At 38.4% G+C, this 25,605-nt stretch overlaps 1 protein-coding gene across 2 annotated transcripts in view; it reads right to left on the reverse strand.

Moving 5' to 3' along the window:
• Window positions 1–25,605, reverse strand: part of CFAP47 (cilia and flagella associated protein 47) — a 651,611-nt gene that overhangs the window by 603,486 nt on the left and 22,520 nt on the right. The window contains exons 3-13 of one of the 2 annotated variants that reach the window (XM_048863833.2): window positions 19,851–19,966; window positions 14,826–14,964; window positions 13,156–13,384; window positions 12,562–12,722; window positions 11,223–11,356; window positions 10,394–10,629; window positions 9,463–9,655; window positions 5,013–5,226; window positions 4,461–4,613; window positions 589–778; window positions 408–504 (exon numbers count right to left, since the gene is read on the reverse strand). In XM_048863833.2, the coding sequence (XP_048719790.2) occupies window positions 408–504; window positions 589–778; window positions 4,461–4,613; window positions 5,013–5,226; window positions 9,463–9,655; window positions 10,394–10,629; window positions 11,223–11,356; window positions 12,562–12,722; window positions 13,156–13,384; window positions 14,826–14,964; window positions 19,851–19,966 (1,862 nt within the window). The remainder of the gene's footprint in view (window positions 1–407; window positions 505–588; window positions 779–4,460; window positions 4,614–5,012; window positions 5,227–9,462; window positions 9,656–10,393; window positions 10,630–11,222; window positions 11,357–12,561; window positions 12,723–13,155; window positions 13,385–14,825; window positions 14,965–19,850; window positions 19,967–25,605) is intronic. The other variant, XM_075132125.1, reaches the window with a different exon arrangement.

The following is a 25,605-nucleotide window of genomic DNA, read 5'->3' on the forward strand; positions in this document are numbered from 1 at the left end:
TGATAGCACTATGTTGCCCTCCCAGAATCCTCTCCTTTGAAGACAACCATAGACAGGGTACTCCTATTGAAATTAATGCTTCTCCACATAGTATGCAACATCAGGGCTTTAGAGAATGAGCAGCCCTGATCCTGTGACCTATATCCATCACACCTGTGCTATACTTACTTTAGCTAGTTTGCAAAGGGAGATATACACCAGTTCTTCTAAATCTAAGTGTTCTGCACCTCTATACTGTCTGCAGAGGTGCAGGACTGATGACCAAGCACTAGCATGCATATTAAAACCACCTTTTCATTAAGCACATACTACTTAAGGCAAATAATTAAGCTGTATAGATTACATTACTCTTAATAAATACTTTTACGCCAGCCAAATGAAATGTTCTAACCTTGGTGATATCTTACCAATGAGTATCTGATAACGCTGTTTTGGTGTCAAAGTTATATTACAATCTTCCTTCTCTTGTGGAGAAGATGGTACAGCATTAAGCCCATCATAAACCTGCGGAAAACCACAACAAATGCTTTATCAATTATTCTTAGTGTTATGTTTTTCTTTTATTTAATGTAAATATGCCTAACTTACCTCTTTGGTTAAGGATTTAGATTCAATTGCTGCCAGCTTTCGACTACTTAGCAGGCCATCCTCATTTAAAGGAGTTGTTTCTACTTTCAGTTTCTCCTTGTGTAAATCTGTGATTGTAATCTTTGGTGACCTGAGCCCTGAAGCTGGTTTTAGGCCTATGTTCACAGGATTGTTAAGACTGTTATATTTCCTTTAGAAAAACAAAAAGGTTAAAGTCCAAGTTTCTGGAAACCTAACAAATGTTCCATGTTATGCATATGAAAAAATTAACTAAGATTTTAAAATATTTCAAGTAGTTATTTTGATTAGCATATTTCTCTAGAGAAAAATTCCTCAATTGTGTCAAATACTTTGAGCAATCCTGCTGTAGTGTCTTTGAGTCACAGACGGACATTTACTATATGTTTGTACAGTGCCTAGAACAATGGGGCCTAACTTGGATTGCGAACTTTTACATACTATTGCAATATAAATGTTAAATTACATCCAAAATCTAAGAATGTTAAGGTTGCAAAGTCAAGCACTCAAAAGTTAGGAAATGCCAAACTGGTGAAGCGTCCACTAATTCTGCCACCTAGGGCCTAATTTTTCCAGAGTATTTAGCATTTTTACTGCACTTCATATGTTCAAAACACAGCTCTAATCAACTTCAGTTGCAGTCACAAGAACTCAGAACTTCTTCAAATCTGGCCACAGGTGTCTTATGTTAGACATCCAGAAAATGTTCAACGCAACTGATGACCACGAACATTTTGGCTTAAGTGATTTTCCCAGCATCACATAGGAACCGTGGATAAGACAGCTCAGTGGTTTGAGCATTGGCCTGCTAAACCCAGGGTTGTGAGTTCAATCCTTGAGGGGGCCATTTAGGGATCTGGGGCAAAAATTGGGGATTTGTCCAGCTTTGAGCAGGGGGTTGGACTAGTTGACCTCCTGAGGTCCCTTCCAACCCTGATATTCTATGAATCCAGTTCTCCAGGGCAGCATTCAACTTTAACCAGCAGACCATCCTTTCTCTTTCTGCAATTCCCTACTCATTCACTAGACACCTTCCAACTTCCGCAACAAATGAGACAGGGGTTCTACATACAACAGCCTCATCCATTACACAATGTTGACTGAGGCAGAAATCCTGTACTAAGAATTGTAGGTGATCATGTAAATAAATACTGTATTACAGTGTCTACACATAAGAGGACTGAATTATAGTTGCAGAAGCAAACTTCTGCATTTCTTAACTTTTTACTGATTGACTTTGTAACATTAATATCTTTTTAATAGATTTTTTGTTTGTTTTTTAACATTGTTTCCTAAAGAAAATTTAGGAAATTAACTGAAAAAACCCCAGAAATTCTATTATGTGGAAACATACTGCCCCCAAATTGGGTTTGAACCTTTAGATTCACAGCACAGACCTCTTTCACCTGTGTTAACCAAATACCTGGTACCAATAGCAAGCTGTTATCCTCTATGTGGACAAGCCATCACAGGGAATGGTCACATCACACTTTGCCAGTGAGTTTCATATCTATTTGCTGACAAAGAATGTAGAAACTCCTAGGTTCATTTCCAGGTTCTAGAAGGGAGTGTACCCTAGTAGTTCTAGACCCTTCCACCCAATCCCCCATAAGCCTGTGTCCCCCTCTACTCCTGTATGCTCACCACTCAGTTATAGCTCACTTCCCACTCTCTCCTATTCACCTACTGGATCCTACCCCCCTCCCTCACTTTTTCTATGCACCCCACACAAACCCTGGCTCCTACCCCTCTCTTCTCCTATGTACCCCCATACCCCACCTCCTACCCCACCATCACATCTCCCCTACCCCTATCCAACATCACACCCTAGTTCTTGACTCCTTCCTCCTCTGCTCATACGCAAACCCCTCACACTGCAGTTCCTGCCTCACTCTCCCCCTCTGCTCCTATTCCATCCCTCCTATACCTTCCCTGTTCCTCCATCCATCCCCACCTACCTGCCTCCTATCCCACTCTGTGCCTATCCTCCCTACACTATCTTCCATATCCTGCTCTCTGCTCCTAATCCACTTGTCCCCCAGCATCTCCTGTCCCTCCGTCCCTTGCAGCCCTCTCACCACTTCCTGTCTCCCTCTCCTCTTGCAACCTGCCCCACGGGTTTCTCACCATCCTCTAATTACTACACCCTCTCCTTATGTCCTATCCACCAACTCCTCACTGCTCTGCAGTCAAGTCAGGTCCTGGATGCCAGCAGAGGGAGCTCTGAGAGCAAAGGAAAAACAGTCTCCCTGCTCTTAGTTCAGTTGATAGATGCCACAGCAACCCCTGGTGGCTAGCATGAGCAACTACAGTTGCAATTGCAGGGAAAAATCCTGTTCATCCCATGCAGCCCAGAACTGGAGCATACCCAGTCCAGATGGAATATGCAGAGAATTGAACTGCAAGTCTCTACTGAACATGTGTGAACTGAGATTTTTTTCAGGGGCTTAAACCCTGGCCAAATTTGAAAGAATTTTCATGGGGAGGCAAAAGACTGACACAGGGCAATATTCCTGCCAAATTTCAAGCCCTTATTCCAAAGCACAAATGGAAAGAGTGTCTCAATGAAATAGTTAAGAATTTTTTAACGTGTGAAACAACCTATTTTTCCCTATCCTTGTTCTTCGGAGCACATGAACCATTTTAGCTGAAATTTTTAATAAAATAAAATAGCCTGAAGCAGACATGTTGCATGAAAATTTTCAATCCAAATGGGCAAAATCTGGCAAAGTTATAAGCTAGTGAAAACAGAGCCTTATAATGGAAAGTGTCAGGCAACCTTAATAAAAGGCATCACTACCTCCGCCACCCATAATAAATAACTAACTACAGTATTTCTTACAGAAAATAATCACTAGTACTTGGTGACTTATTTCACATTATAAACCTTATTTTCAACTTATAAAAAACTGGGGTTAAAGATTTAACTAGAAGTTAAATCTGAGATTTTTTTTTTAAATAAATGGTCATTTTTAAATCATGACAGTACGTCTGATCAGGCTACTCTATAAAGATATATAAGACCTTCCCAACGCTATTCTAACAAATTTATAATATTCAGATACAAACAGACAGATGAAGCAATAAACCCATACTTGCAATTTTATCCACATACATTTTTGTGATTTCGTAAGCAAATCTAGAAGTCCAAAGAGGACTTTAAAAAGATAAATAATAAAATCCCCCTGCCCCCCCCCCTTTTTTTTTTTTTTTTTTTGCGGGGGAAGGGGTGGGAAAGCCTTAAAAATATCAGGAATGCCCACTCTGGTCTTCCCTCATTTCCCTGCAGGTAACTATAATTTAGGGATCAAATACAGCCAATTCTAGTGAGGTCATTTAATAGATTTGTAGATTTTAATGTTGGAAGGGCCGTTATGATCATCTAGTCTGACCTCTTGCATAAACACAGGTCATAGAATTTTACCATGCGATTCCTGCATCAAGCCCAGACCTTTCAGTTAGGCTAGTGCATATCTATTAGAAATCCATCCAATCTGGATTTAAAGACTTCAAGGTAAAAGAGAATCCGTTGTTCCAATGGTAAATTACCCTGACTGTTAAAAGTATGCACCTTATTTCTACTCTGGATTTGTCTAGCTTCAGCTTTCAGCCACTGGCTCTTGTTATGCCTCTGTCCGTGAGTTTTGTCCAGTGAAGCAGCCCTAAGCGTATAAATAATTACTAGGGGAAAAAATTTGAATACATTAAGAACTAAATCCCCAGCACTGCAAACACTTATGCATGGGCTTACATTTAAGTTCATGAGTAGAACCACTGAAGTTAATTTGAATATGAATACGTATTTATTGTGTCAATGCCTTAGGTATTTCTTCATTTTAGAAATAAAATTTTACCTAGAAGCTTCTTTTAGTAAGCGACGCTGTCTTAAACTTTGAATAAAATCTGCATAGTATTCCTTGTGTGCTTGCTTTTCCAGTTCTTCATAATCAGTATAAGCAAAATCTGGATCCACATAATGATATCGGTCAGCTTTCGTAAAAATAGTCCTAAATATTTAGAGAGAAATGTAGCTTCATTATATATATTAATGATTTAGGATTTTATTAGACTTGAAAAATATTATGATTTTGTTATAGAAATAATTTATTGCAAACCCCCATTATGTTACAGATGATTATTAGTATTTGACTTTGCAAAGACAATAAAATGTACAAGAATTAGTAGTTACACCTGCAGTTTTCCCTGAGAAGCAACTCAGAAGAAATTTACTAGTACACACATTCTTCAGTCTAAACAGACTTCTATATATAAAAATATTCAGTCTGAAAATATACTCAAATATTATAAGTGATTGATCTTGATCTACTTTTGAAATAAGTAATAAACTGTTAATACTACATCCTAGCTTCTCATTTAAATATTATAGTATTTGTATACTACATTACCTGTATTTTTTATGTCGTTCACTGGGCCTAATGCTGGCTGAGCGATCATTAGGAAAGGCTATAAGTGCATCACTCTTACAGTCCCTATTTATCTGATGAATATGCATCTGTGTTTGAGCTGATTGAAGCATTGCTACTGGTGCAAAATCAATAAATCGCCCAATCTCATCAGCTACCAACTGTCCAGTTGCATTGGTAATCATTGGTGTTATGCCTTAGGATTTAAATAAAACAAGTTACATGCAATTAAACTACCATTTTCAAATGGGAGTTACAAAGGAATATCTCAATTCAGAAAAAATATATATTTCATAAGGTATTACAATGAAATCACAATCTAAAAATGAGAGTTCTGACTTTTCTAACACCAGGTTTTTTTGTATTTTGTATTTGTAGTGTATTTACATTATCTTCATTCACAAGAAGAAATGATGGTGTTGTGGTAAAGACTCATCAGACATCTGTTCAATTCCTGCTCCTGGCACAAACTTTCTTGCGTGATCCTGAGCAAGTCATCTAGGCCTTGATTCAGCAAACCACTTAAACTTAAGCACTTGAATAGCCTCATTAAAATCAGTGGGACTACACATGTGCTTAAAATGTGTTGCTGAATTGGGGCCTGAATCTCTTTGTATCAATTCCTCATAGTACTTAATTCCTAATACTTCCTCTTTCTCATGTTTTATCACTCTTGTATGATTGTCTCTTACTATGTATGAGCAACAAAAAGCAAAATGTAGCTCTGATGTCAGATGGGACCTCTAGGTGCTTCCATAATACAAACAACAAAGTATATTTTGAGCTAGTGTAAGAGAAGAGAATCAGACTCTACAATTGATATATTCCAGTTTCTCTCTATTTTACTAGTATATAGTTTGAAATGTATGTATTACTAATACACATGGTCTGCTTTCCTATATTTTTTAAATTAGAGAAACAGAGCCAGGCAGTTAAATCCAAAACGGATAAATATTTTTTTAAAGTTCTATTAATGTAGGTTATGCAGAAGTTTATCATGTATAAAATTAATCCAGTTAAAATAGTTTGTCCGAATATAACCATTTCCTAACAGCATTCATAGGCACAAACAGGGAGTGAAGACAGGAACATGTTTTCCCCCATCCCAACTTTGTCACCCTACTGGAGATTCCCCTGCCCAAAGAAAGGTCTCTGTTGAGAAGGTAGGCTTATTAGGCGGCCTCCCATTCTAACTTGTCAGATGACTTTCAAACTGACCCAGTCTCATATTGCAGTACTTCCTGGGCGACCAAATGGAAATGTTTTTCCACAAGTCCTGTCCTTATGCTATATGACTGACCAGAAACCTGAGGGTTGGGGAAGGTAGTAAGAAACAGGAGCTAAAAGGAGAAGCAAAGCAAGTTCCCTGGACATGAAAGAAATGGATGTCTTTACACATACATAAAATACATTTCAACCATCAAATCACGTCTAAAATGAATAACTATTTAAACAGACATCTGTAGCCCATGTGTTTTCTTTCATTATCTGTCACCTTTCAATTTATGTAAATTTAGAACATAATAATCAATAAAGTGTATTGGCTTTAAAATAATTATTGGAATGTCCCACAGAACAAAACAATTCCTCCAAACCACAAGCACGCTGGATTTACCTATCTAACCATTAACCCACTCCTGCCTAAAATGCCTTAAAAAAAGTTACTCTGGGCTCTGGCCAGCTGACAGACCCTTTTAAGCCATCAGCACTTCCATCTACCTAACCAGCTTCATACTCTCACTGTGGCCAGTGCTTCATTTGGCCAGGTGAAGAAGCAGCTCACAGTGGGAGTTACAGTTATCTCACACACATCCCTCCTCTTCTCTGCTCTGAGACATTGTGGAACCACCAAGACATATCTCATTAATATCCTAATCCACCCTGCATTCAGAAACTGCATAGAAGTCAGTAAGCTGGGAGCAAGAAGACAGCATTTAGAATGGTGGATGGTCATCAAGGGAAAGGGAGAGACAGGGAGAAGCCATTAGGTTAAATAGGAGGTGGTTGAAAATTAGCCTATAGAGTTCAGAAGAGATGTATTGGAAACGGTTGTCAACATCCGAAAAACTTCTCCAATGACTCTCCTATATAAAAACTACAATCTAGGGCAATCAGGTTGCCTGCCACCAGAGGACTGATCATCAGGGTGAGGTTTTGGATATCTTGAATACCAATTCTAATTATCAGTAAATCAAAACTAATATTCCACATTATTCCACCTATTGAAATATTGTTTAAAAAAAAAATACCTAAAAGTTAGAGATGAGAGAACTGCAACAGGTTTGGGCTTCAGATAAATATCTAAACTTCTGATGCCTATCTGAACTAAAAGAGGCCCCATGAGATCCTATGACAGGGGTAGTCAATAGGCAGACTGTGGGCCAAATTCAAACTGCCAGGTGCTTTTGAACAGACTGCAAAAAAATTTATTTATTTATCGTCATTATTGTTAATATTTTTGTATTTGTCTGGCGTCTGGACCTTGATTGTACCTTGACCAAAAATTTTGGACCTTGCCAAAAAATAAATTAATTGATTATCTCTGCCCTATGACCTCTCCTCATCTCCAGACTGCCCTGCACTTCCTTGTGGGCTGAAGGGGAGGATCAGAGCCTCTTCCCCCATGCTGATGTGTCCAGAAAGTACAGCATGCCTGGGGGCAGCACTTCATTTTACCCCTGAGATACAACTCTTAATCGCCCATTAATTGATTCTCTGTCTTCACCTTCCCACCATGTCTTGGAAGGTTTGGGGAGAAGGGAGGTTGCCTTCCTCTCTTACATCAGCGAGCTGTTTCTTCAAATGGGCAGGAGGCAGCTACTGAGCACTCAGTTCCCTTCCTCTCTTTGACCATTCATACACAGAGACCAGCAGCAACACCAAAAAAAAGATGTGAAGTAGAGGAATACTTGGTAGACAAAACTCAAAATTCTGAATAGAAACTGGAAGTCAACATTGTGGTTTTGTCAACACTAACGTTGTAAATCGATCTAAGTTACGCAAGTCAAGTTATGTAAATTACATTACTTAAATCGATGTAATTTACATCAACTTAAAGCTGAGTCTACACTGCGCTATGTCAACGGGAGATGCGCTCTTGTCAACATAGCTTCTGCCTCTCGTTGAGGTGGAGTACTGAAGTCGACAGGAGAGCACCCTCCCATCAACTGAGCGCGTCTTCACCAAACCCACTAAACTGATGCCGCTGCATCTATGGCAGCGGCACCGATTCAGCCACATACCGAAGACAAGCCCTGTAGCAAAACTTCAGGATTTAGGTGTCACAGCATCTTGGATACTAGCCAAGAACTGGGTTTCTGAAACCAAAAGTCTTGGCCAAATCAACACTGTTGCATAGGATCTCTTGTAAGATATCAGAAACAAGGACAAATAACCTAACTGGGAATATGAGAGAGTTGCTTTATGCTCTGGAATATCATTTATGCTATGGATATCATAGATTCATAGGACTGTGGTAGCTGGAGGACAGTGATATGGGAAAAGATCAAAGAGCCAGGTGTGATGGTGAAATCATGGGGTTATAGTAGCCTCAAAAAACATTAACACCTGTGGTATATATTGTCCCTCCTAACTTATTCTACATGGTCCAGGTCACTGTTTGGAATCCAAACACAGCAGCACTGTGCAAGTGCACAACCACCAGAAAATGACAATGATTATGTTTGATGTGAGTGAAATGCAAAGAGTGAACAAGACAGTATAAATGATAAACCCTATTAAATTTTTTAATTTTTCATTTTCAATAATCCAAGGTATTATCAGTTCACCACAGATAAGTGTATTTTGAGCTGTAACTCACGAAAGCTCATGCTCAAATAAATTGGTTAGTCTCTAAGGTGCCACAAGTACTCCTTTTCTTTTTGCGAATTCAGACTAACACGGCTGTTCCTCTGAAACATATATAAATATTAAACTTTCAAACCTGACAGTGTTCCTTCTAGTAAATGACCATCTCCATGTATTTATTCTGGTAAAACGGGGACTTTGGTCCAGATCCTCAAAGGTTTTTAAGGCACCTAAATCAGTGGGAGTTAGGCTCCTAAATGTTTTCTCAAGCCTTAGGTGCAGGGTATTAACAGATACATTACAATGAAAAATAAATTACCAGGATTGTTCAAGACAGTTAAATACAAAAGTACAGTACAATAATTCTTAATGTAAAACATAAGACTGCAAATCCTCAGGATCATACAAAGCAGCACAAAGTTAAACCCTGATTTATCTAATCATGTAAAAATTAGAAAAACACTACCATGGATATATTTTAATAAAGTGAGTATTCTTTAAGCTTTCAAAGAAAAATGTTTTTTAAAACAATGGCTAAAATATGAACTGACTCCATTTCTAAGACCTGTTAAGAAGTATATTTCTAAAAATGAAAACACTCAGAATTTTTTGTTTAGTAACATACCAGGGTTGATTTTAAACATAATTTTCTTGGTTTTAGGTTTGCATACACCAGTAAAACTTAAATGTATTTGATGGAAGGGTTTGATCTTCAAAGACTGTAAGTTATCTTCCTCTGCCACTGAACCAAAAATCTCTACAACTTGCTTCACTTTAAACGTTCCTGCTTGACGTGGAGCAAATGAAAACATCACATCCTAAAAAAATGAACATTGCTATGAAACATTTTATTAAAAATAAAGCTAACAGAGAGATATTTTGTAGACTTCTTTATTAAATATTAGTTATATCATACTGATTCAAATTTATTTTAAGGGTACTACCTGATTTTTCATAATACTAATTATTACATGTAATTGAGCAAATTAAGACGTATAGAACTGCTAGGCATTAACAGAATTTTATAAGCTCAATTCTGTAGAATAATATAGTTACACATCTTCCCCGGTGCCCTGAATTTATCTGTTCATAAAAATTATACATATATTTGTTCTAACTTTAAATATCTTTATGCTACATAAAAGGAAAAGTAGCTAAAATATGTGATTAATGGAACAATTAAACCTAAGGCCTTATCCTGCAAATATTTAGGTACATGAGTAATTTTACTTAAGTATCTATGTCTTTGCAGAATCAAGGCCATAGTCACTACAAAATGTACTTTCTCTTCCCTCCCCATTTGAAAATTGATAGTATTTGGTGCTTGATAGAGTAACAGAGTCCACTGTATGGTTCTATATTGACAATAAATTATGAGCTTGGCTCATGTAAAAGGAAATGTGGAACCTCTTCTTAAGTGAATCTAGTATTCACCACTGAAAATATGCAAACAAAACAATTTACAGTTTTAACATGAACAATTGTAAACGATAATGTTGTCCTCATCTTTCCAACCAAGTATCTATTTACTGGGAAAAGATGAGCATTTACATTACCTTTGTACATTTTTCTTTTACTTTCCCTTTTTCAGGACAAATATTAAAATGCGCTATCTTGTGGAAGCTGTATGTTACTGGAAGTGACTCAGATTCATTTTTGAGAGTGCACATAATCTCTGTGTGTTCACCCATGAAACAGTCCATAAAATTAACAACTGGTCCTGGACTGAAAGTTAACATGACAGGAAGCCCTGAACCTGTCAAAGCTAACTCCACATGATGAGGATGAGTCTCTGCACAAGAGAGTAAGAAACAAGTATAAAATACGATATTGAATTAAAAAGACATGAAACAGTTTTAGACTCTTACAGCCACAGACTATGTAAAATTATGAAGTAACATGGCTTCTTTTCTAATACTGTGTTTCAGAATATTAATATAATTGGCCACAAACTTAATGCAAGATGTACGTGCTTATTTATATAGGCTAACACATCATTTAAAACCCTCTTCATTTATTAAAATTGGAAAAACACAATCATTTTGACCTAACCATAAACCTTCAGTGATTTACAAATCTATTTTTTAAAAATTAGTTAAACCTACAATTAAATACTAAATGCTTGCAACCGAAAGGTGCATTTGTGACATAAATGATTCTAAATTTATTTTCCCCTTCCCCTCTACCCCCAAATTAGAGTCTGAAATTCAATGCTGCCCTTTTCCTCACTATTTGAGGCATTCAGCACCAGTTCTCTTAATGTACATGTGCAGGTCTCCACAACACATATACAAGTCCCTTTTAAAATTACTAATCCGAAGACATGGAAAAATTTAAAAACTTCAAAGTCTTCCATAAGTAAGCTATATATTTCTGATAACATACCTTTGATTGGTATGTTGTCACCATTCAGAGCTTGCAGAAAGCCATCTTTACTTCCTACGGCCTCAAACCTCAAAAACAGTGCATAATCTTGTCTTGGTGGAAATTCAGTAAGTCCAATGTCTCTTTTAAATTGCCTGTAAAATTCACTATCTTTAAATACCATACATACATACACTTATTAATCAATGGTAATTTTTCATCAGTTCATTTTATTTCTACAATTCTCCTGTTACAGCTCAGACAAATGAGACTTTAAAATTGAACACAGTACTGAAACCAACGGGACTACTCAGATATAGTAGTCTGCAGCTCCCATGTCCCAAAAGCTGCAGAGGGTATAGCCACATCAACTCTAATGACATACGTACACAAGTATACAAAGAGTCCCTGTAGCTGCCCTACATAAACCTGGTGGTTATGTTTCTGTTCTTCCAAGCTGACATTATTCTAGTGACATTCAAGTTAAGGGAAGTTACCAAACTTGAAAACAATAGGAGTCTCCCATGCACTTCTGCATGTTCAACAGGGGCGGGGGGGGGGGGTGGATCAGTTCCTCTGGAGAATTTAATACCCTTTTTGTTGGCCAGAAACATGAAAAAAAATGTTATCCAACTTTCTGGTTCCTGAAGTAAATCTTAGTGAATTATTATTATTATTTACAGCTAGGTAGATTTTTTTCTATTCTTGTCACTAGTGTCAGGATGAGAAGTTACTATGGAATATGTACATACATGCTGGCATGCACAGACCAAGTGTGTAAAAACACCAGATCATCAACTGCTGTAGTGCACTGCATTTGTGATGAGGAACGTAGCAGGAACTGCCAACTTGAAGGTGACAAACTACCCTAATTCAAGAGATTTCCTGGATGAAAAATTGGGGGGGGTAGGGGGGAGGAAATGTTCTTATAACTTATGTAACTCATCTGTCAAAGCCTCTCAACAAAATTTCTGGCCAGCAAGAAGAATTTATAAATTATTTTTGAACAGTAAATCAAACCTTCTTGCCTGGATTGATCTGTGATTACTTTGGAGGATGAACTAAAAGGAAATTTGTAGATTTAATCTGGGGGAAAATGTATACATCTTTATTTATCAAACAAAAATGTATTATTTTAATTAATTTATTTTTAACTCTGTATATACAAAATTAGGTTTATAATGTATTTTAAACTGTCCATCAGCAGTAAACTAGCATTGATCTGTGCACATTGAGAGGAAAGAATTTGAGACATAAGGGTTAATTTAATACATCTAACACAACTGCAAATAGATTTGCCTGCATGTATTAATTACATCTTTTATTGTGTCAGCCTCTTAAGGTTGCACTGTGTACTTACTTTGGACTAAAGCACAGTGTAACCACAGTTTTCTGATAAGGTAGCAAGGTTCCTTGGTTGGGAATGCAGGAGATCAAAGTTGAAACATCTAGTTCTTTGTTTCTATTTATGAAGCTCAACTCTTGTAAAACAGCATCAGTACTCTTCTGAAGATGTGTGCCCTGTAAAACAACACCAAAACATGAAATATAGTTATGTCAGTCAATTTTCCCTTTTTGTGTGGAAAATTCCACAGCAACAAGAGACAGAAGCAAAAAAGATTTAAGAAGTAGGAAAATATAACACTACCACCTAGCTCTCAATTTATACTGTAAAACCCACAAACATTAGCCGGGGGATATGAAATGAATTGACTCTCTTTTTAAAAAAAGTTTACTTGATTTCTTGCTGGTATGAACATTTTACTCTCAATGAAAACCTGTAATGATAGACCTGCTGTTGGACAGATCTTTCAGCAACTGACCGAAAGAAGATTGAGGTAAGGGACATTAATAGAGGGAGAATGTAAATTTTAAAAAAAACATTGAGAATCAAAAGCAGCCATCAAAACATCTTTGCACTGAAATTTTTAAAAATTCAACATTGTTTCCTTACCATCTCTCCCCCAACAGCATCGTCCTCCAGCACTGCCACCCAGTTGATGGTCTCTGGGCTTTTATTGTACAGAACCACTTGTTCAGTATTTGAAGTTCCAAAATAGACAGATCCAAAATGAATACATTCTAGTGTGTTTTCATGAGACACACCTAATAATTCAAGAACTTGTTCAACTACATGAGCTTCTATCCTTAAGTTTGTGACACCACAACCTTGCAATTGCACTCTGTTGGAAAGAGTAACAGAGAAAAAATGAGATGTACACATCTAAAATTCATACAAGAATAATCCATGAATTTTATTGGAACGTTAAATTTTCTGATATAGTTGACTAAATCAAAGGCTTATAGTAAACAAACTAACCATAGTGGCACAAAATAAACACATTCTAGAGTATGAAGAGATTATGTACCCATTATAAGTTGTGTTCTCTGAGTGTGTTGTCACTGCAGAGTCATGGTGGAAGAATCACACATGGGGCATTGGGGGGTTTTTGAGCAGTACCAGCAGTTAGGAGGTGAGTGGCAACCATACCCTTGGAGCCTTACATTCTACTCACTGAGCATATAAAAACCTAGCTCAGTCTAAAAATCTCTCAATCCCCCTGTAACTAGAAAAGCCAGACTCCCCTGTTGCTGGATCTGAAGATTTTAAACCCTTCAATAATTGAACTATCTTAGATGGATCATCTCTAGGAGTCCTCTGCTTGTGATGTTCTTTAACAGGATAGGACTTGTCAGATGATCCTGGCTTCAGTGCCAAGGAATGTGACAACCTGATTTACTTGGGCCAGAAAACTGCCTCCTCAGGAGAGCTTTTCCTGGATTCTTGAACTAACAGAAGAATTTATAATTAATTGCTGCTGTCCTTCAAGTTCTTGAAGAGAAAAGGTTTTTTGCGTTTTGTACAACCCTTCAAAGCACTGGAGAAGTGTCATGCCTATTAACAATAACATTTGTCTGAATAAATGCAGCACTATTTGCCTCAGGTCCACCGTGGTAGGTAAGACCCACAACTTGAAGTCAGAAACAAGAAAAACAAGATTTTTTTGCTAAACTAACTTTCTTTGTACTAATCAAGTCCTGACTTTAAATAACTTTTTAAAACTCTTTTCAAAGGAAAGAGCTATTATGGTTGCATTTAAAAATATTTATATTTTGAAAGATTCTACTGATCCAAGAGAGACTCAGTGTACTTGAAGTGGGAATACCAGTGGAACCTGTAATGGCTCTCAAATCTGTAAAGGTTTTTTTTAAAATACACCCTCTGTAACTATTCCACCAAAAGAGAAAGGATAAAATTCCCCAAATCACATCAACTGGTAGAGAGCCAGGAACCAACAGTGCAAGAGTATGTACACCCTTGGTCAGAAGAATGTTGAGCTCAAGAGACATGCATCCACTGCCTGTCAATACTGTTTTCGTGTTGCCAGGCACACATTGCTCTATGGAGCTAATATCATCAGCAAAACTATTTAATGAAGCAAAGCTCTGGACAACTGGGGGCAGCAACAGATGCCTGGGAACTTAACTTCTTGTCACGTTGTGGTTCCAGTTATTCAGCATTTGGATAAATATAGCTGAACTGAAGAGAGTTTAGAAATAAGACAGGACATTAAAAAAAATCATCCAAAACAAGCAGACTATGCAGTCACATTCTGCACTTACTTTGCCATTTCCCTAATGACTCTCGGTATATCTGTACAGATATCCACTTTAACCAACTGTAATGTTTTGGGTTCTACCATTCCACTGGTAGGTACTATGTTAACAGGGACACTTCCGTTGTAGTTTATTTTAAATGCACCTAGGACAAATATAGTATTGTATGTTACATATAACATTTAAATGGAAGATTATCTAGCATTCAACACATAGAATAAACTAAAAACATAGTAAAGTTTCATAAATAGTACATAAAATAAAGTAACTTATAAAAATAAAATTATGGTATTGTAACACATATATTGCAAAAAAAATCCTAATCTAACATTTAAGATTTGTGTTTTTCTGGCTTTCCTCAAATATCAGATGCCCACATACAATGCCATTCTGCAAAGTTATTGTTGTAATAGACAATGTAATGACATTCAGAACCCAACTGATTGTATCATAAAACAAAAGGAGTACTTGTGGCACCTTAGAGACTAACAAATTTATTTGAGGATAAGCTTTCGTGAGCTACAGCTCATTTCATCGGATGCATGAATGTGGTAGCTCACGAAAGCTTATGCTCAAATAAATTTGTTAGTCTCTAAGGTGCCACAAGTCCTCCTTTTCTTTTTGCGAATACAGACTAACACGGCTGCTACTCTGAAACCTATCATAAAACAGTTGCTAGTAACACTTTGTATGTCAGGCAAATTTGAGACATAGCTTTATGTAGCTGTAGTAGCCAAATGTTTAAGAGCTTAACCAAGGAGAAGTCTATTGTCTCCTTCCGTGCAATTGACAACTGCGTATGTATGCAGTGTAGTATACCACAAATGAGAAAAATCTAAGCACAAGCGTAGGATACATTTTTTAAAAATTAACAAACTATGTGAACAATAGAATCAATAAGTGGATGTATTCCACATGTGGCAGCATATTATCTGCTGACAACCAAGAGGTATCAATAAACTATTAAAACTGCTGTTATATAAAGCCATGTTCCATAATTACCACAGGTGTTTCCACATCAAATGGTCTAGATAATACATATTCCTGCCATGAGTGCAGGGGACTGGACAAGATGACCTCTCGAGATCCCTTCCAGTCCTGCGATTCTATGATTTTTAACAAGATGCAGAATCAAAATAAAGCTTGAGTACTCAAGTTTTATGTTGATTAACAACATGGAGTCAGGACACATGTAACCTACTCCCTCAGCCAGAGGCCAGGATGTAGCCCCTCCCCTGCTGACATTACTCATGTGTCTGGATACTGCCCCTCAACATTACTTGCAGGGAGTATTAGGTCCACTGGGCCCACATAATCATAGATTCAGCGGTCCATCACTTGTCTGCCCTCGATACTATCCTTTGCACCAGCCTATACAAAGCCACCTCCATATGCCCAATCCTGCATCAGCAGCCCATCCTGCATCACAGGGCTTAAATGGTGAAGAAGGCTATATATGGTTCTTCTGCACCAGGATCAACTTCACTCCAGGTGAATTATACATATGCTTAAAACAGGTAAAGGATCAGTACTTCTCACACAACTATTTCTGTTCTAGGAGATAAATGATCATTTATTAGTAATGGCGGATTTCAAAAAAATCAGACATTACACATCAAGTTCCAACCTCGTAGGAGAAAAAAAAATTATATATATATATATATATAAAATCTGTGTACACTCAAAGTGCCCAGTGAACAGCTGCTAGCACTAAACATTCTACTTAGTAATGATGCTAACAGGAAAGGAAGACACTAACATCAATATTTCTTCCCCTAAAGAGCATTTGTCAAAGTTGTAGTGAGAAGTATAACGGAAAGGCTATTTACCCCTAAGTGGAAGTTACCTCAGCCAAAAAAAATGATATGTAAAACAGATAAGCAATTTACAGCAGTGGTAGATTTCCCACTTTAGAAGACCGAACTGCTGCAGAGACATCTCTACAAAAACACAGAACCAAATACAAATTTCAGTAGACACTTAGAACAAGCTGAAGATGCCTGTCACAAGCATTTTTGTTATATAATATAACAAATTGCTTTGTATAATAGAAAATTTATACTGTTCCATGGGTCACCACTCACTTTTCTCCCCATAGAGTTGAGCATTAGATTCTAAGGAAAACAGAAGATTATAACTGAAACTTTTCACAAAGCAAACAGTATATACAAATATTTTTGTTCTTTTTGTTAATACCTTTCCTTGTATACTTTATATAGATAATACACACATACTAACTAACATCTGGAATAAAAAGTTAAGACAAAAAATTCTAAAATTGCTGAAGTGTGCAACAGTTTTGATACCTTTTAGCAAAAGAGATTTTTTTTATAACACAAACAAAATCTGAGCACTAGTGCTTAGTAGATGTTTGCATTTATGTGAACATGGCTGCCTCACAAATCTCCTGTAGATGTATCAGAAGTTTTCAGCCACAGCAAGCTTCCCTCATCCCAAACAGGCTGTTGATGTGATCCTTGAGTTGTAGGCCTGCCAGATTTTAAACAGTGAGACTTCCAATCAAAGAGCCATTCTCATATGGCTCTCTTGGCAACAATATTCCCTGTTATTTTTGTGTAAAACAGGTGGATTTTGATCCATATCAAAGAAACTTTGACACTGGTACGAAGAACAGCTTCACCAGGATGGGCTTACATGCATGGGATAAAATGATGGTAGGATGATTAACTAAAAGTTGAATTTTGAAGGAATTTAGTATATGTACTCATATCATCACCTTATTCTTAAGAAAAGGGAATATAAAAGTGGATCGTTCCCTGGAGACTAAAAGTTATTAATTTTATGAGCTAAAGTCACTGCCATAAGAAAATGACCTTCTACATAAGAAACTTGAGCTCACAGGTATCAAATGGCTCAAAAGGAGATTCCATCAGCTTAGTCAGGGCCACCTTAATATGACACAAAGCAGGGAGTTTTTAGTGAGCATTTCTAAATGTATTAAGTCACACATGACCAAAGGCCAGAGAAAAATTATATGCTTTAAGTTTGTTCCCTGAAACCCAGAATAGATGCCAAACAATTTCTGGAAGAAAATGCTCATAACCCTGACAAGTGAAAAATGTCATCAAATAATTTATATGTAGGCTTGGAAGGAGTAGATTTGTATTGGTAAACGTTGGTGTATGTCAATCTCACTGTGCACACAAAAACTAACAAAAAAATATTTCCATCAATAATAATAAAAATGTACAGATAGTCAAAGTAAGAAAAATGTTGCTTATTAGAGTTTGATATAAGGACATTTATTTTGTATATTTTAACGTGATGTTGACAAATTTGTTTTGACAGTTATAAAGCTTTAACTTTTTGAATCTCAACTACTACTGTCGTTAAATAATTATCTGACACACACCCCGAGACTTAGCCCCAGACACTTTCCCTTAACTGTGAAAATTTAAACGGATAAAAATTGGAAAAAAAAAAAAGCTTAAAAATAAATATCTATGTGTCCAAATTATAAAAAAATAAATAAATAAAAATTAAATTCTGCCAAGCCTATTTATATGGGATTGCTTAAAAGATTCCAAATGAGCCTTTTCATACCACGTCATCAGAATTTTCTCCTGAAGGGTATATACACTTAAGCAGGTTCCTTCCAAGAAGCTGAGGGACTTGAGACACCTGCTTAGAAACACCAATTTGTGTGATCTCAAAAGCTACGCTGACCAGGTGAAAGCTCTCTAGTTGGAACAGACAGTTGCCCTACTTATTCTGTGGTAACAGGCATGGCCCGTCCCTCATCCTGATGGATTTGCCACTGCAATTCCTACCAAGTTTTAGAACAATATGTCTTGCCAGTGGGAAGATATTGGGATCGCAGACTTCAGTAAAGGTAATAAAAGCAATTATATGTGAGCTATTCTGCCTAAGGAAAGAAGAAGACATCTAGTGATTTCTAATGGACAGTGGTGCACATCCTCACTAGGAGTGCTTCCACTGACTGAAGAGGGGCAGTGTGGAGGGTTGAGAGCCACGACTCTCAGCTCTGCACAGATCCCTGCAGGGAGCCCAACTGCCCCCAGGCTACTTGCCTCCCTGCTCCCAGCAGGCAGGCAGCCATCTGAGACTTCTTACCATGCTCGGATTCTGATCAGCTGCCATGCTCCCAGCAAGAAGCATGGAGCCGAGAGCCTGTGCGGGCAGCCAGCCTCCCAGCCAGGAGATGGGAGCCTTGGTGCAGCCAGGCTTCCAGCAGGGAGTGGGGAGCCCAGGGGGCAGCCCAGCATGGAGCAGAGACCCAGCAGGGGAATTGGGGCTTTCTTGTCAATTTTGCAGCTCCATGAAATTGACAAGACAGCCAACAGCAAATGTAAGTAACACAAAAAGAAAAGGAGTACTTTTGGCACCTTAGAGACTAACAAATGTACGTGAGCTGTAGCATAAGGTTTCGTGAGCTACAGCTCAAATACATTTGTTAGTCTCTAAAGTGCCACAAGTACTCCTTTTCTTTTTGCAGATACAGACTAACACGGCTGCTACTCTGAAACCTGTAAGTAACACAGTGTCCTCGCAGACAGTGTATTGCCCTAATTACAATGACATAAACCCTACACCTCTCATGGAGGTGAAGTTATTATGTCAGTGTGGTAGGGCACATACATCGGTGGGACAAGGCTGTAGTGACTAATCTGACATAATTAGGTCGATGTAAACTGCCTTACATCGACCTAACTGTATAAAATAGACCAGGCCTCAGCCTAGATTCAAGAATAGAGCACTATTACAAATGCATTTTTGGATACTCAGAAGTCTTACAGCTGCCAGAAGTTTTACATGAGCTCTCCTTCTCTGAGCAGTTCCACAACACCTCACAACTGAGCTTAAGACACTGGGGGGACTTTTACAAAACCAGCAATTGTGCACTCACAGTCCTGTTCAAATCAAAGCCTTATTTTCTCCTGTATAAGATCCTAAATTCCTTTATTGCTGACGTGTTAACTTGAACAAAAACTACATTTTTTCAAAGAAAAAACAAAACCTTTTGGTAATTTACTGAATAGTGACATTTACCTGGAGATGATCCATGGTTAGTAATACTAATCTCTTTACTAATTACTTTACTGTTTGCAATCACTGTGCCAAAATTAATCTCTGGCTCAATTTCCAGACAACAGCACGGAATTAATCTGCAGAGAAAAGATATTTTAATTATTTTTTCCCAGAACTTCAAGCTATTTTGTGGTTTTTAAAAGAAATATATTTGAACAATACAATAGAAAAAAAATTGCTTTCCTCCTAATTCCATTAACACAATTATTTATGCAACTCACTTCAGCAGTATTATGAACACATGGAAGACATAAAAATGCCTACTTATTAAACTGCTAATCTGTTTATTTTTAATTACTGTAACTTTAAAACAATTTAATTCCAGTCAATGAGCTGAAATGGAATGCAACTATATATTATGTTTCAATTCCTGTGTTATGGCACAAAGACCCTAATATGAATTCTCAGAAAAGCTTTCACTCATTTTGGGTTAATTCCTGCATAAAAAGATGACTAAAATGACTAAGATAAACATACACATAAACATTTCAATAGTGGCTGACCAAACTAATATTTATCCAGATGTTCACACCCTAGTGCAACAAAACTTATGGCACTCAGTGTTCTTTATTTATGAGCATGCATCATGTAGTTTCAGTGACATTAGTTGTAATAAAAGACGCTGGTGAAATCAAGTTTAAGCTATTTGTTTTGCCAAGAGGCCTCAATCAAAATCAGGGTTCCATTGTACTTGGCATTGCACCAACCCTGACCCAAAGAGCTTGCAGTTTAAGGTTCCAAATCCTCGAATGGATTCCATGCAGGCAGACTGCTGCATTCAACAACAAACTAAGGAACAAAATAAGAAAGGCTAAGGCACAAAATCAGTTACACCTAGCAAGGGACATAAAAGGCAATAAGAAAAAGTTCTTTAAATATATTAGGAACAAGAGAAAGACAAAGGAAAACTTAGGTCCTCTACTTAATGAAGGAAAGCCGGGGTGAAAGTAAGATAAAATACTTACCAGTGTGGAGGCCTGGCCTCAGTCTGAAGGGGTGGGGCTGGAGGGGTCAGCCTCCCCCAGCCAGCCATTCCACACTGCCCGGACCACACCATCCAGGGCTCTGGCTGCTGCCATGGTAGCAACGGCTGGGAGCCCAGGGTCCTTTTAAATTGCCGGGCCCCAGGGCAACTGACCCTTTTGCCCCCACTGTTGGCAGCCCTGAGGAGGGGGGGGGGCAAAAGGGGTAGCAACGTTAAAGTGCTGCCGTGGCAGTGCTTTAACGTGGGCTGTGTATGGGCCAGTACCGGCAGCCACTTCTTAACAGTACACTGTCCCGGCGCACTTTCACCTCTGAGAAGAGCTAATAACTTATGACATCAAGAAAGCTGAGGTGTTTAAAGGTCTATTTTGCTTCAGTCTTCACTAAAAAAGTTAATGGCAACCAGATACTTAACACAATTAATATTAACAACAAGGGAGAAGGAATGCAAGACAAAATAGGAAAATAACAGTTTAAAGAATATTTAGATAAATTAGATGTATTCAAGTTGGCAGGGCTCAATGAAATTTATCCTACGGTACTTAAAGAACTAGCTGAAGCAATCTCAGAATTCTTAGCAATGATCTTTGAGAACTCTTGGAGAACAGGTGAGGTCCCAGAAGAATGGAAAAGGGCAAACACAGTACCTTTCTTTAAAAAGGACAACAAAGAGGACCTGGGGAATTATAGACCAGTCAGCCTAACTTAACTACCTGGAAAGATGCTGGAACAATTTATTAAGCAATCCATTTGTAAGCATCTGGAGGATAACACGTTAAGAAGGAACAGCCAGCGTGGATTTGTCAAAAACAAATCATGCCAAACCAACCTAATATCCTTCTTTGACAAGGTTACAGCCTAGTGGGGAATTAATAGACTTGATATGTCTTCATTTTAGGAAGTCTTTTCACACAGTCACACATGACATTCTCATAAACAAACTAGGGAAATGTGGTCTAGATGAAATTACTATAAGGTGGGATCACAACTGATTGAGTACTTTCTTTCAAAGAGTAGTTTTAAATGGTTTGCTGTCAAACTGGGTGGGAATACCTAATGAAGTCCCACAGGGGTCAGTCCTAGGTCCTGTGCTGTTCAGTATCTTCATTAATGACTTGGATAACTGAGTGGACAGAGTACTTATAAAATTTGCAGATGACACCATGCTGGGAGCTGGTACGAGCACTTTGGAGGACATGATCAGAATTCAAAATCATCTTGACAAATTGGAGAATTGGTCTTAATTCAGCAAGATGAAATTCAATAAAGACAAGTGCAAAGTACTTCACTGAGGAAGGAAAAATGAAATGCACAACCGCAAAATGGGAAATGACGGTGCAGGTGGTAGTACTGCTGTGTGTTTTAGTGGCTATCAAATTGAATACGAGTCAGCAACATGATGCAGCTGCAAAAAAGGCTAATGTCATTCTGGGTTGTGTGAACAGGAATGCTGTAAGACATGGGAGGTAACTGTCCCACTCTACTTGGCAGTGGTGAGGCCTCAGTTGGAATACTGTGTCCAATTTTAGCTGCCACATTTTGGGAAAGATGTGGACAAATTGGAAAGAGGCTGAAGGAGAGCAACAAAAATGATAAAAGATTTAGAAAACCCTGACCTACGAAAGGTTAAAAAAAACTGGTCATGTTTAGTCTGAGAAAAGAAGGGCGGGAGGAGACAGATAGCCTCCAAATACATTAAGTGTGGTTATAAAGAGGACTGTGAAAAATTGTTTTCCCACATTCACTGAAGGTAGGTTAAGAAATAATGGGCTTAATCTGCAGCCATGGAAATGAAGGTTACATATTAGGAACAACTTTCTAACTATAAGCATAGTTAAACCCTGGAATAGACTTCCAAGGGAGGTTTTTTTTAAGAACGTGGAATCTCCACCACTGGAGGTTTTTTAAGAATATGTTGGACAGACACCTCTCAGGGATGGTGCTGGTTTACTTTGTCCTGCAACAGTGCAGGGGGCTAGATGACTTCCTGAAGTCCCTTCCACTCTACTTTTCTATGATTCTATGACTCCCCAACCAAAGTGAATGGGGCTTCACATGAGCAGAGTAGTCTGCCAATGCACAGTCCATTACCAGATCAGAGCTTAACTTTACTACAAGAGACAACAAGTGGATCCAATGAACAGACAGGAGAGAGCACAGAGGTATCAGTGAGACTATTATGATTAGTATAATAAGCAGTGGTCACAGTTATGTGAAGAATGGAAGGGGAATTTTCTGAAATGGACACATTCTGTAAATGCCAATATTTTAAAATCAATTAACTATTACGGTTTTTATATCCCCACCTCCAAAAAAGGTAACTTACCAGTGATATAGTTCTGTGTTGGGACCAGTGTTGACCTTCCTGTGTTTAGAATGAGGCCTAGACAGTTGTGTAAGTGCAGTGTGATATGTATGTGAGAAAGGACTTCTTCCCTTGGACCCGCGCCTGAGTAGCAAGGCATCCAGATAGAGGAAGACATGAATTCCCTTCTTCCTGAAGTATGCTGTCAACTCTGACCATACATTTGGTAAAACTCCTGGGGGCAGAAGACAGCCCAAAGGGAAGAACTGTGTACTGAAAACAGTGGTTTGCTGTGATGAACCAGAGAAATCTTCCATGGCTTGGGAAAAATCGCCACATGGAAGTAAGCATCCTGAAGGTTCTGAGCAGTCATTCCGAGTCAACACAGGGAGAATAGTTGACAAGATGACCATACGCAACCTCATGTATCTGATTTATTTGAGGAGGCTGTGGACGTCGAGAACAAGTCTTACTTCCTGGTTCCCAAACCAAAGAGAGAGTACTGGGAATAGAAGCCCTGACACTGGTGTTCCAGAAGAACTTGCTCCACCACTCCCAAGGACAGCAAGGAGCAGTCCTGCTCAAGGAGCAATATCTCATGAGAGGAGTCCCTGAAGAGGGATAGGGGGAGAAGAGTGGAGAGGAACTAGATAGTATAGCCTGATGTGATGGTGCTTAGGACCCAGCTGTCGTCAAGTCCCAGATATTGTAGAAGTGAGCTAACCTGTCCCCAGATGGAGGCAGGGTAAGGGGAGTGATGACCAGACCACTACTCTGGACCAAGGAGTCAAAGTTGTCACTTGGAGGCGCCAGGGGAGGCTGTGTCAATTGGCTGAACTCCAGACCTGACTGCCTCCTCTGGGACCTATGGCCCTTTGTGGGGCTATCCCTCTGTCACCAGGGAGGAAAAGGCTGCCCAAAGGTGCACTATGGACAGTATTATTGTTGCTGTTGGTCACCTAAGTAGCACAGCTGCACTGACGGTGTATGCACCCCTAAGGAACGTAGAATGGCCCTAGAATCCTCAAAGATATGCAAGATCTCATCCGTCTTACCTAAAAAGAACACCTGGTCATCAAAGGGCAAATCCTGTATGGTCTGCTGCACACTGGGAGCAATGCCCAAATTCTGCAACCAGGGTGTCCTTCTTCTGGTCACTACAGAAGACATAACTCTGGTTGAAGTGTCCAAATGTCTGTTTCTTGAATGATCTACAGATCAATCACAGCTCCTTGATGTGGACTTCGCCCAAACACAACAAGAACTGTGCATGCAGATTGTTGCTAGGGATTGTTCCCCCACAAGATGGATAATATTTAAACTCAGTGAGGGCAACATGCAGAAACACTTAACTAAATACAACTAACACTAATCTAACTACACTATGGGTACTGTTAACTATATATAAACTAGTAAAAAAAAAACACCTGAACTAATGAGAGAATGTGAGGTTAAGACTACACAGAGCTCCAACTCCAGCCACAAGCGGTACAAAGGAACTGAAGGAGATTGGGGCCGTGTTGACTCTTATAGCCAGGAGAGCGGCTATGGCCACAAGGTGTGAATCTCATCCCTCCTCATGGACTGCTCTGCAAAATTCTCTGGTCCCAGCACACATATACCTAAGTGGAATACAGGGATGCCTCTACTCTAAGAACTATATATCTGTAAAATTTCTCATAATTCCACTACTCAAACAAAATCCTAGCAGCGATGTCACTTGTTTTACAGATACCAGTTCTGCACCAACACGATTTCTTAGCTGCTCTAACCAGTGGTACGGAGAGGTACCAGCTTTATTACTGTTTGGAGAATAATTATGTTTACTGACATGAATCTGGAGGTCTGATGTTATGAGAATGATGATTCATCCCCAAGTAGCTTCTTAATTGGTAAGGTATTCAACACAACTGAAAGAGATTAGTCCTTTTTCATGTCCCAATACTACCTTTCATAGTTTCTGTTACCACACTGTTTCTCTCCACCTATTGGCAGGTGAGATAGCCATTTTTAGGAATAACTCTGTTTTTATTCTCAGCATAGCATAGAGAGAATTTCATGCCAATATCAAGAAATAAGGACTTTGCTTTGCTATGTCTCATGCTACATCAAGTCGCAAATTTAGTGTGGTCTGCACCTTATACTTTTTGAATTAAAGGAAACAGACAAAAATATAGGCTAGTATAGATTGGAGAAAGACAGGAAATCCATCCTGAGAAAATGCTCTCACGGATGTTGCAAAAACAATTTTTTTTTTAAATACCTTGCTCCCTTGCAACATGATAAACTGTCAAAGTAGTAAATTCTAGGAAGCAATAAACTGGACTATTAGGACATGAAATAAGTACAGGGACACAGTTAACTTGTTTACAACTTTAAAGTACATCTATAATACATTTTAAGTATTCTACAGTTCTTCCAAGAAGT

The sequence above is a fragment of the Caretta caretta genome, chromosome 1 (assembly GCF_965140235.1).
Source record: "Caretta caretta isolate rCarCar2 chromosome 1, rCarCar1.hap1, whole genome shotgun sequence".
NCBI classification, from domain to species: domain Eukaryota; kingdom Metazoa; phylum Chordata; order Testudines; family Cheloniidae; genus Caretta; species Caretta caretta.